The 13,225-nt window shown below is 35.7% G+C and overlaps 2 protein-coding genes across 2 annotated transcripts; both read right to left on the bottom strand.

Moving 5' to 3' along the window:
• Positions 1 to 1,007: 1,007 nt before the first annotated feature.
• Positions 1,008 to 2,099, bottom strand: LOC102801065 (somatostatin receptor type 5-like). Its single transcript, XM_006812630.2, has one exon. It carries the CDS (start codon positions 2,097 to 2,099, stop codon positions 1,008 to 1,010), a length of 1,092 nt encoding a protein of 363 aa, XP_006812693.2.
• An 8,982-nt stretch (positions 2,100 to 11,081) lies between these two features.
• On the bottom strand, positions 11,082 to 12,140 carry LOC144344003 (neuropeptides B/W receptor type 2-like). Its single transcript, XM_078006233.1, has one exon. It carries the CDS (start codon positions 12,138 to 12,140, stop codon positions 11,082 to 11,084), a length of 1,059 nt encoding a protein of 352 aa, XP_077862359.1.
• Between the last annotated feature and the right edge of the window lie 1,085 nt (positions 12,141 to 13,225).

Genomic DNA, 13,225 nt, shown 5'->3' with positions numbered 1-13,225 from the left:
AATTAATCATTAATTCACAACCAAGTCAAACAAAAACAGTTTGAAGCATTGGTGAAACAAAAGTTGCATCAACGACAATTCAGTAATACTAAAATGCTAAATAGAAGAGACGCATACATGTAATTGGTCGAGCATTATTTAATGCATAAGAGAGTATGTACAAGCGTTGAACACATTTCACTGTTTCATTATTTGCATCTCACCCGCAAATTAATCGAGTGTGTCTTCACAAACAATGGAAGAGATAATTAAATGAATGAAATTTTAATAAGTTTGAGTGTCTATACTCATGTTAGTATTTATTTACAACCTCTGAATAAATAACTACCTATATATCAAATATTGTTTGCAGGGGTGTAGGTATACAAAGGGACAAGAACAGCTCTCATAGGCAATGAATAATCGTACTGGGTATTGTGGGTTTTTGCTATCTGAAAACCAATACAAACGATCTACTAGTTTTTCGACATGTGTGTGAACTCTAAGTAGTAGCCTAAATCAATTGCAGCGGCTGTTGCACCAGTAAACATAACCTCATTAAGTAACATATGAAGCGAAATTCAATAAACGATATTAGTTTAAGTATAAATTATAAAAGGACAGACGAAGATCAGTAAATGTACAGAGATAATGGTTGAACTCTGGGGCCTACTGGAATGAACATATCATATACTAATAGCTACAATTGTCGAGCTAAGATGAAAGTGGTGGATTCGGATTTAAATTATTCCCCCAACAACAGGAGTTTGTTACCAGATGTTAACTAACTCTGTAATTTGAAGAATAGTAAATGAAACAAATATTCTAACAGTTCTACGTAATTCTCTGCTAGCTAATCCGTTGGCATGGGCAATGTGTACTTGTGTTTTCACAGAAGCGCTGTTGTACGTTTAATTAGGCAGTGACGTGTCAAGAGAAGAGTAGTTACGTGATCAGAATAGCTCCAAACTTCATAGTGTCGATAAAGTAGCTAACCTCGATAAATGCAGAAGAACCATCATCAAATTCTAACAAGAACTTTTGTCATTCCCCCAAACAGATCTGCTAAGCTGTAACTCAAAACTGTCCACACCAATATTTTCGGAGTTCACTGCATAATCTCTGTTCACTTTGGACTCGGAGACGGTGCACTCGGTGGTCATTGGGTTGTGTTTCTCAAAATAACTAGATCGACGTATTTTTGCTTTTTCAATGCAGCAGAATACTTCTCTGAAGGCACGTCGGTACTTACTACTTAGCATATTATAGATGTATGGGTTGATACAAGAATTGGCTTGAACGAAGTAATTACTGATGGTACCTAAACAGTACATCCATGTTGGCCAAGAAATGATTTCATAATATAACACCATAAGTTGTATAATTCCTGTAGATATCCATGGCAACATACATACAATTGAAATACTGGCCGTAGCAAGGCATAAAGTGACGACACGTTTCTCTCGTGTTGCAGAAGCCCTGGCTCTCATGCTTCCTAGTCGTTTAGTATTCTTAAGAGTTAGTATTATTCTAGCGTACAGGATACTCATAACGATACAGACGAACAGGAAATCCAGGACATAGAAATACGTCGACAACATATGCATATCCATATCAGTGATTGAGATGACGTAATTTAGATTTGGAAAAGACAAAATCAACGCTAAAGTCCAAATTGATATTATAGCTATCACCATATTGCGCTTTCTACTGACAAATCTGGCCTTATGATATAGAGTTTTACAAACAGCCAGGTAACGCTCAACGCTTATAACAACTAAAGTATTCAACGATACATAAATGCCAACGATCGACAAAAGAACAACCACCAGTCCTGCCGTTTCCCCGATGATAGATGGTTCTAAGATACGCCAGAGATAATATACAGCGTTGGGAACAAGGCAAAGAAGATCTGCGATAGCGAGATTAACCAGCAGAACGTTTGTAACGCTTTTCATCGAAGGCAGTCGCAATACCACGAATATAACAATCAGATTGCCAGGAATACCGCAACAACACAATATAATGCTAATAACATCTTCCACGACCCTGTTCGTTATACGACACGGTGTGTAGATACTTTCGTCTGTCGAAACGTTCCAAGTCGAATTCCTTTCCATGATTATGAGTTATAGAAGTAAATAAAACTGTCTTGCACGACGACAATTTTGTATCAGGCAATTCGAGAGTGTTCAGACCCCCATGGAGTGCGGAATTTGACACCAGGAAATTGAAGCAGCTTCTGTGTAAGATTGATAGAATAGTACTCACGTCTTCAACAATCCTATACTATACCTATACTATATAACAGGCAGAGCGAACACACTCGGCATTCATAAATGTATTATCAAATGTACTGCCTGCCAGTTGGTATCCCTTTGCACGACTAACGTTGGTTTTTCACCATCTGTGGCAATCTAATATGCTATGGCACTACGAACACTGTGCGCATGTGTACATCGTTTAATGATGTCTAAAACATATATGATAAGCCACTCATTGATAGGTGCATCAACGCGTGGTATTGATTTTCGTAACTATGGTAACCGCGTCGTGCCCCACAGGGAGATGAATACGTTCTCAAGTTGTGCAATGTTATACCACGTAAGTGTGCACCCTTCCGTGATATGCCAACATTCATTCGGTTTGTAACGCAACAACATCCACCTTCCTTTAAATTAAATTTCGCTTCATTTAATTAAATAGCGCATGGTAATTATAAATCTCTTTGAATATGTATGCACAAATACAGAAACCTTACGTCATTTTACAACACATTTCACCACGCGATATGACACAAATCTACACGCGACACTAGACATCCTATGAGTAGCAACATGATGGGCGTCACTATTGTTGTATTTGATTAAAATATACGGAATATGTCACTCATGGCTGAATATAACTAACGACACAGTAACCAGTTGGCGTTGTACCGTTGATAACTTCCTTCCTGGAAACGAGGGTTAGTTATAGTATGCCATACAAAATAAAAGTAAAAAAATATTGTTCTATAGCTTTCTCTGAATACAAATCCTATCGGGCCAGCTACATATTTGACTACTCATTATACCATGCATGTCACAGGCACAAACGTAGCTTCTTTTTCACATATTATAGTAGCACACATTATTTAGGTAATTATTCATAAACAGACTGGTGTGGGAATCGTAGTGTCTGTTTTCTATACCTGTGTAGATTGAAATCTGGGATCAGGGATCTAAGGAGTAACTCTTTCGAGGGTGATTTCATTTAAATATCCTAAAACCGGTTGTTTATTTCGATTATTCAATTTACATTTCTCCTTATATCTTAAGCCTATTATTCAATATGCTTTTAGAAAACTGAAGTAAATTGTAATTTGCATTACACTACATTGATGAATATAAATTAGCGTTAGGAGTCATCTGTACAACCACAGAGATAATATACGTACGTCACCTATGTAATTTGTTAGTTGGGATCGATATGCTTACACGGCATATTTATATAGATGTTACACATGGAAAACATATTTCGAACTAATTGTATCAATTCAATCATTCGAAAGTGTGCATACATAGGAAGTTGGATAAAGTCAACTTTTAAGGTAAATAACTGACTCGTGTCAGAGTGGGGATTTTAAGAAACCGTTAAAGCGCGGTCATGTATATGCAACTTATGCAGCGAGCGCGAAGTAGGGAGCACGATATAGTATCACAAAACCAAAGTTTTTTTTCCCGTAGAGTGCGACATATTTTGGTTTCTACTATTAGTTGTAATAGGAAACATGGATCGTCCACCTCTTTTTAGAGAAATCGTATTTTTATATTAGACGGTTAAAACGCGGCTCTAGTAAAACGAGTTCATTTCAAATATATATATTTTTAAAAAGGTTTTTTGAAACTCAAGATAATGATGGTAGGGAACAATTATCGACCATTTTTAAATGGTATTAACGTTTTAATGGTGTGTGTTATACATAGGGTTTCACACGTGATACGCTCCATGTCTAGCACAACAAGTAACGACTATACTCAAGTATTTTCCAAGTATTTGTTTCCTGAGAAGGTAGTGAGATTTTCTATTGTGTTTGAAGTGTATATGATACATATGATGAGAAATAAACCCCAACAAAAACGTATTACTGGGATAAAGCTATTTCTCCAAATTGTATGCACTTTTCAATGCACACATACCAAATGTAAAACTGTGTCGTACATCTTCACAGAGTGTATGTAATAAAATGTGTGCCTGCGATAATCATTATCCTGAAAGCTGCAGCTATTCAATTTCAAAATGATACATAATTTTCAGAAACCTTGTTTTACACTGGCATTAAAATGTGTGAACTTACCCTGGTCTCAGTACACGTTAGTAACTTGTTTTCACTTCATCAGGATTAATATTTCAGATATTAATGTTGATGCTAACGTTGAATATTATTGATATATCGAACACTTCTACTTGTATTCTATGCATATCCATATATTTGAATACGCCAGACGTGAGACTCACAAACAATATACACAATATAACGCTTCAATAGACAAGTTAAGAACCATTATGTCCAATGGACATACCAAGTTTGAATGAAATATGTCACATATGACTGCGATCCTGTTCCGAAATTGATTTTCAAATGATGCTCGTTTTGTTGAATGTGTGTGAGGTTTGAATGCAATTGACCAAGGCATATCTAAGAGATACAAGACAGACGCATGGAAAACCGTAATTGAAATTAAAAGTCCCGTTTTTGGTTTACGAGACTGACAATCGCAGAATTGAATATAATTATGACGTCAGATGTTTTTTTTACTATTTATATAGAATATTCCAAGCTCTTATTCTCCTCAGAAATTCAAAACAAAGTAGAAAATACTAAAATTCTAAGGCTTCATCCGTGTCCAACACATACAAAAACCGATAGTTAATTTATTTCCCGAACATGTTAACCTATATTCGTTTGCATGGCTGATATTGCAACGTGATGTTTGTACGAATGCTCACTGCTACTGTACATGTATGTATTCCTTTACGAAACAACCAGTTCGTTTCAATTTTTGGAAAAGCGTTTATAAGCTCGTAATATTTCAATTATAAAGCGAAAACAAATTTATTGAAAATATAAAATATTGTAATACTCATCCTGCAGTTCAGGGAAATAAACAGTGTTTTTTATACCAGTCAGCATATACCTGTATCTGTTTATTACAAGGATTAAACCACTGTCTGCACAACTGTTTTGCACCAACACACATGGACATGATGACATAATGTATTTGAGGAAGATCTCTTGCCTGGTTAAATGGCCTGCCGTGAATTAAATATCCTGAAATACTGAGACTCTATTCCTAACATTGTTTGAAAGAACAGTTACTAGCTTACTGTTGGTATTTAGTGGATCTGCCAGGAGTTTTGGTACCCAAGATGCAAGAATAGCTTCAATAAAAGTAGTTGGTAAAGGTGCATAAGATCCAAACCACCATTTTGATATTCAAAGTCACAATGAGATTTTTGCACAGGAACTTTCATGCTCCACAATGATATAGGTACACTAGCTTTGCATTGTAGAAAGCAACTCATGTATGAGTGAAATTAACACAGAATTGAGTGAAATTCAACATGCATGAACACTGTCGACGTGAACACAGGCACCTGTCTTCCATACACAAATAAAAAAACGTCATATTCACGTTGTATATATTACTGTATTTTAGCTAATTCATATTCATATGCGCCGGGTACGTACATCTCGCTCGATTCCTGAATAGTTGTTCCTGAAATATTATAAAAGATCAAAGTCATGAGATTTCATTTCCACAGGTGCAGATTTGCGATCACATGTTTAATACATGGTAGTAAGTTCTGAGAGAAAACCAAGTACACAAGTAATGGGTATTTTTTTTACAACGACACGCAATATATTGCAATCATGGTACGAAAAAACCCTCTGACTAATCTTTTCTATTAGTTGTCTGAGATGTTATCGAGATGCACCTATCCAACATGCAATTTATGAATATACTAATAATTACAATTACTTACTTAAATCTATTAGCAAAATATAATTTACCATTTTGTAAGTAGCAGAATTTTTGCATTCGTTCGAAATTCATTTGTACTCATCCTAACGTTCCACCGTAGGACGTAAACGGTCACACAATCATGGATTTCCCTGGCATTTGTGAATACTATCTCCAATTAAATTATTCTTACAAATGGAAACAATTAGGTTTATCACGAGAATATCACACAAGCATTCCGGGATTGCATCGACTTACGCCACGCGTCGATCGATGCGATTGCTGTACTGTCTTAATACGACATAACACAGATGATATATGAATACGAATGTAGCAGTACATGATCATTTAAATAAACATGTTATCAACTTGGTTTGTCTATTGTATATGGTTCATATGACGTAGTCCGATCCATGACTGAGAGATTAACGATATCCATAAATTTAATTCTCAAGAAAACAAATATTGTCAACTTAAACTGCGTAGCTTAGTCCTGTAGTCACGACATGACAATGTTCGGATTTATACAGATTAGTAAGTATATTTATAACGGCAAATTACACTTGAATCAGTATCTCTACGCCGACGTATAAGTTAAAGTCATTCGATATTTTTCATAATTGTGTGAATACATAATGTATTTATATGTAATTGGGGATAGGGCAATCTGATTAAAATCTGATGTAGTGTACGGGCTTTAATTATTTTGGCTATAAACTTATTTTAATTTTATTTTTTATTACTTTTGTTATTAATGTCTTTTTATTTTATTATTTTACTTTACTTTAATTTTGATTTTGTATTTTTTTTTTAATTCCTATGTAACGAGTTTTCAACGAGACCCACTATCGACGATTTTAGTCAACGAATCACAGACCTCCTTCTATAGCCACATGATGACGTCACCGGGCAAAGTCAGGTAGCAAACACACTCAATTAAAATGGCGGGTTATATCGACGTTAGCGACCGAGAAAAACACGGCTTTTCGGTAAGTTTATCATTGTCAAATGCAACGAAAGTCATTTTTTTATGTTTATAATGTGGCTCGAATGGTTCTAGTTTAGATCGTTATTTTGTGTAGTTATTCTGGGAGTGACGATTTTGTTTCCACCGGTTCGACCGGACACCAGTGTCTTTTTCCAGTCGCTTGCCCTGGAGACGGATGATGTTTTGTTGACGATCGGGCCAAAATCGTCTACGGAAGCCGTAAGCTGTAAATATTCATCAAAATGTATCAACATTTTGCACATTATACACTAACTCTTTATTAAAGTAATTGAGCTGATTTGGACTGGAATAAAATATTTTTTATTTGGAACACATCGCAATTGATCAGGAAATATTTTTTGCTCCAATTTTCTGCGTCGATGCCGTGGGCTGGTGACCGTTATACAATTTAAAATCAGTTTGCATTGTTTACTATAGCTGTTTGCAATGTTCTAATCATTACGATTTACTTTTTTTTGCTTCCATTCTAGATAATTATGCTCAGTGTTTGATGTGAAATTGAAGCGATGACTGAATAAACGAACCTTGGCTGGCGAAGATATATCAGGAAGTGTACACATTTGTTGGAAGTGAAAAGAATATTCAATGTAATGAAAAAAATTGTAAAATGTTGTGGAATTTCTTTTGTAAATAAAAATATACTAGCAATTTTCTATTAATGGTTTATTCAAGTGGGCAATCTATAATGTGCATAAAGATTGCCCGTAGAGTATTGCTACACTGAAATTAAGTAACCGACAGCCTTTATAAAAGGGGGCTTACATAGGCGTCGGATCAGATGTATGTAGGGCGGAATTAAAAAAAATTACAAAATCAAAATCAAAGTAAAATAATAAAATAAAAAGGCACTAATAACAAAAGTAATACAAAATAAAATTAAAATAAGTTTATAGCCAAAATAATTAAAGCCCGTACTCTACATCAGATTTTAATCAGATTGGGGATAGGGTAGCAAGTGGGGATTGGGCCGCCTAACGCCCTCAAGTGGTGGCATAGCTTTTGTTCTTTCCGTGTTCACCATATAAAAGTACCGAAGAGGATGAGTAGCCGAAGCTTGGTATTGGCCGGTACCAAAACCGGAGTGGTCGCGCTAAGAAAAGCTTGATTCAACCTTAATACGCTCCCCCATAATCCCACAGGCAGCATCTCATATCATATCATATTTGTCTGTCCTTGGAAAGGCCTAATTATTTGTAGTGAGAATACGGTATATGCGTTGGTAATTCTTAGCGATCGTAGTCGGCAACGAGTACGCACCGAGAACTGCTCATACCAAAGTGTACCTACATGTCGATTCAATACACGACATTGTAAACGTTACAGAGGTGTCACTCATTCGACCTTTGAGTTCTAGCATAAAACACACTAATTGTAATTTATAGGAGTCCCGTGTAATTGCTGAAATACAGAAACATATGTCGATGTGCACCAATTTCTTATTGTTTATATCTACCGTCGTTAAATCGCCGCCGAAAGCGGTATACCATGGTATTTTGACCAATTCGTGTCATGTAAACACGAGTGGATTGTGCAAATTCAAGTAGTATACCAACCTTGCCTTCGATGGTGGTTTATTTTCATTACAACTTTAACATTCTCAAAAGTAATCATGTGACATGGTACTAACTATATAGTAGCAAAATGTTCTTCATAACGTTTCATATGAACAATATTTTTTGCCGATATCAGCAGGACTTACTTTTACTGTGTGTTCCTCACGTAAAAAATATGACATCGATTATGTTGTATTTTACCTCTGCTTGCTTAATTAATAATATGAGGTTATTACGAGGATACCTCAAAGTATGCACGAAGACAGTGCAACGAGAGTATCGACCGACGCGCATCTTTTCCCTTCAAGGATACATCATGGGAAAGCTGAAATCCAAAAAGTTTAGAATAGAATCAACTTCTTTGTGTGGAATCTGGTCAAACCCTGGTGGCAGCCATGTTTGTTTTTATTATTAGAGGACGCTTACGCGCGTAATCATTCCATATTTTAAATGCACATTTTCTTATATGGTGAATGAAAATACCCTGTAAAATACCGCAAAATTACGACACGCTGTAACGTATGGCTTTGCGGTGACAGATGTATAATAATATAATATAATATAGCACACGCACAGGAGCCAAGAGTTTTGTCCTCTTGGTGGGCTATCATTGCACACACTTACAGCAGCGCATATCTATTTTATGTTACTTGTTCTGTGTTTTAAATGTTTTGATTTTCCCTTGGAATTTGGCAGGGGGGTTGGTACCCCCTTAAGTGCGAACCGGTGTCACCGGCCTGCCTACGGGGTTCCAAGGTGTTTTTGTACTGTTACGTGATCGTCTTTTATTTTACCCGTGAACCAAAAAGCATAATATAATATAATATAATATAATATAATATAATATATATAATATAATATAATATAATATAATATAATATAATATAATATAATATAATATAATATAATATAATATAATATAATATAATATAATATAATATAATATAATATAATATAATATAATATAATATAATATAATATAATATAATATAATATAATATAATATAATATAATATAATATAATATAATATAATATAATACATCTGGCAACCATATCCAGTAAAAAAAAAGTCGGAAACTCTTAGAAAAATGTACATTGGATTTCTCTGAAAAGTGTAAGAAGATTACCCCTACATGTGCAACGGATATATTAGCTTGTGCTGTAACTTCGACTTTAGTTGTTTTCACCGACTCTTCGACCGAATTTTCACAACAGATCGCACATAGCCCCTGTAAATACGTAGTGCAGTGGCGCGCGTCTTAGCAACATAGAACGTTCTGTGACGTAGCCCTCGCCCCGAAAATATGAGGCAAAACAACTTTTTAAAAATTTTCAGCTCATTAAAAAACTGCCCCTGCTCTACTCGGCATTGATAAGTATATAGGTACATACACATGAAATGCATCAGAAGCGCTAACCGTATTCTATTTATATGTTCCGTAACACTTTGTGTCCATGTAATGTTCTGCGTAAATATCTTGAATAGCGGAATGATTACTCATAATCAACGATATGTTGAACTCTGACAATTGTACAGACTGAGTTGACTTGTCAGTGTTATTTAAGTTTGGGAGAAGAACAGCGTCAGACGCAGACTCGAATGACACAAACGCCATACATTTATGGACTTTTACATGACTTGATTTCCCCTGTATTCATGGCACCATGGTATATACATTGGCTTATAAAAATATTGAATTGCGGACAGAAAACGATTCAACAACGATGATCTAATTATTACGTCACCATTTAATTGAAACCTAAAATATGATATGAAGGTACCCGGATGTGTGTATGTAATTAGGGCGTGCTATAGAAATTCAAGGCGATTGATAATATATGAGGTATTTTGGCCAAGTAATTGCATTTGGAATGTTTATTTGAATAATTGTTTTTTTTATCAATTTCCGGTCAGCCCAAAGGTATGCTAGTATCACATGTCCACGAAGAAGACATACCACACACATAGGAGATGGACACTTCTCGAAAACAAAACGACGAATAATCATATTAACAATCAATAACAAATGGAGAGGTCAAATGTTCGCAATACATATGCACAATGATAGGCGTAAACAAAAATGTCTTGAACACTTTCTAACATCTCAAAATTATTGCACGAATACACAAATATTGTACAAAAGGTTCATGTTATTGCCACAAAGCATCACTGTTATACACATTATATTGATAAACCCGGGATAACCAGGAGCATAGAAAGGAATTTTAATAAAATTAACCATAATGTTCGTGGTAATTTTGTTCGGAAATGAACATGGGAAAAGCAATGTAATTAACAGTGAGTGGGTTTCGGAAAATACATTAATGACCACACTCACTACAGTTGTAGCTTTAAGTGTAATTTAAAAACACAAGGCAGCAATTCGATTGAAAACAGTCGCAGTAGAAAACGTAAAACACATCAACAATAAACACACAGCGATATGGTAATTCGCCTTCAGGATATACACACCAAAAAGTAAGTTTGAACAGTGTTGACTGCATTATGTACACTTGATTGCGATCTTTTAACTTTACATTACTTTGGCTGTCGACACAGAAATTCTGCCCAAAGGGCGGGAATTAGAAGTTGAGATAGTATGTCCTATGTCAAACTTTACAGCCATTTGTCTTCTGCGCCGATTTCTTTTACTCCTGTTCATACGGAAGACATCTTTAAATGCACGGCGGTACTTACTACTCAACACATTGTAGATGTAAGGGTTAATGCAAGAATTGGTCTGAACAAAATAATTACTGACAGTTCCTAAGCAGTACATCCACTCTGGAAACGGCATAAGTTTATAGTACAGCACCAACAGTTGTAAAATACCTGTCATTAGCCACGGTAACATACATAGAATAGACACTGCTGCTGTAACGAGGCAAAGTCTAACAACGCGATTTTCTCTCTTAGCAGACGCTCTAGCCCACATACTTCCCAGTCGTCTTGTCTTTTTGAGACTGAATATAATCCTCGAGTAAAGAACACACATGACTATACAGACTAACAAGAAATCTATAACATACGAATACGTCGACACCATATGCATGTCTATTCCAAAAACGCCTGTAACGTAGTTCAAATGCGGAAATGTCAACAGTAACGCTAACGTCCAAATCGAAGTTAGTGATATAACTATGTTGCGTCTTCGTTTTACAGACTTAGCCTTATGTAGTAAAATCTTGCAGACAGCCAAGTATCGATCTATACTAACCATTAGCAATGTATTTAAAGACACGTATATACCAATGATTGATATCAGAACTATAATGAAGCCTGTAACTTCTGCCTCTATGGTATGATCCACGATACGCCAGAGATAAAACACAGTGTTGGGAACAAGGCAAAGAAGATCACCAATTGCTAGATTGACCAACAGAACGTTTGTCCCACTTCGCATTGATGGAACACGTAACACCACAAATATCACAGCTATGTTCCCAGGAATACCACAACAGCATAATATAACGCTGATAATGTCTTCAATCATCCTGTCAACTAGACGACATCCATGATCAGATATGTCCCAGTAATACGTTGAATCATTATACCATGACCAGTTCGATTCAAAGATATAGTATTCCGACATTGTACATAAAGCTATTTGAACTAAGCTAATTTCCTGGGATGTCGAATGAACGAGATATATAATACTACGGTATCTTACCCGTGAATAAATGAATAATCCGCCTACTGAATTATTTAAGAGAATGTTGCCAGGCACCTTTATGACATCAGATATCTCAGTATAATAGAATCACGCGGGATTAATTGTTAAACCATAAAGGCCACGGTCGTCGTAGAGAAATAATACCAGAGGAATATTCCATTTTTTGAGTACCAAATTAATTTTCTGGCCTGCGGTAGAAAGAACATTAATATTGGCGACTATCATCATCATCATGTATATCGTTACTCAACCCTTGTCATGATAAAAATGATTGGCACGTATGTATTTGCATCGATTGCATATAATGAAATATTATAGGTATAGTCAGAATGCTAATGCAAGAATGCCCATAGTTTAAAACGTACTGCTAGTATATGTGTAACTTCGAGCCACTGTGTGTTAGCGTTTATTACACAATATTTCGTGCTGTCTTTTGCGATCTTCAGTGTGGCGTAGTGAGGGTGTGCTTATACTGGCGAAGCGCTTTGCTTTAGTCGTGAGTTCGGCTGTATATATTTTCATAAAGTACCTGTATTCATATGTAGTGAAAATGGCATACCAGGTCCACACAATCTTCTTTTTACAGATATAAATGAAATAATGTATTCCAGAAAAATGTCCGAGTCACGACAGTTAGCTAATTTTCCGTCCACTGCGAACAATTACGTATTGCGTGAAAGGCGAGGAACGAATTTGTTTATAGTTCAATGTTTAAATGTCGATCTTCTAGAAGGGAATATGGCGTTGAGATACCCAACATACCCATACACACCCAATACATACCCATACATACCCAGTGCATACCCAGTGCATACCCAATACTTACCCATACATACCCATACTTCAATAAAAATGACCATTATCATGTGTGTATAGCTCATAACTAAGCATGGAAATACATAAAAAATACTTTCGCGTTTGTCAAATAGCGTTATTTTTACGCCACTGTGACTTTGTTTGTCTTGTATTTGATCGATTTCATGCATAACGCGAAATTTTGCAGT

Source organism: Saccoglossus kowalevskii, chromosome 4 (assembly GCF_978046115.1).
Source record: "Saccoglossus kowalevskii chromosome 4, keSacKowa6.1, whole genome shotgun sequence".
Classification (NCBI taxonomy): domain Eukaryota; kingdom Metazoa; phylum Hemichordata; class Enteropneusta; family Harrimaniidae; genus Saccoglossus; species Saccoglossus kowalevskii.
The sequence above is the reverse complement of the archived record's forward strand: the minus strand, read 5'-3'. Positions and strand labels throughout refer to the sequence as shown.

What these genes read in the sequence shown, in the direction of transcription:
- LOC144344003 (XM_078006233.1), bottom strand. Translation starts at nt 12,140, where the DNA reads ATGTCGGAATACTATATCTTTGAATCGAACTGGTCATGGTATAATGAT.
- LOC102801065 (XM_006812630.2), bottom strand. Translation starts at nt 2,099, where the DNA reads ATGGAAAGGAATTCGACTTGGAACGTTTCGACAGACGAAAGTATCTAC.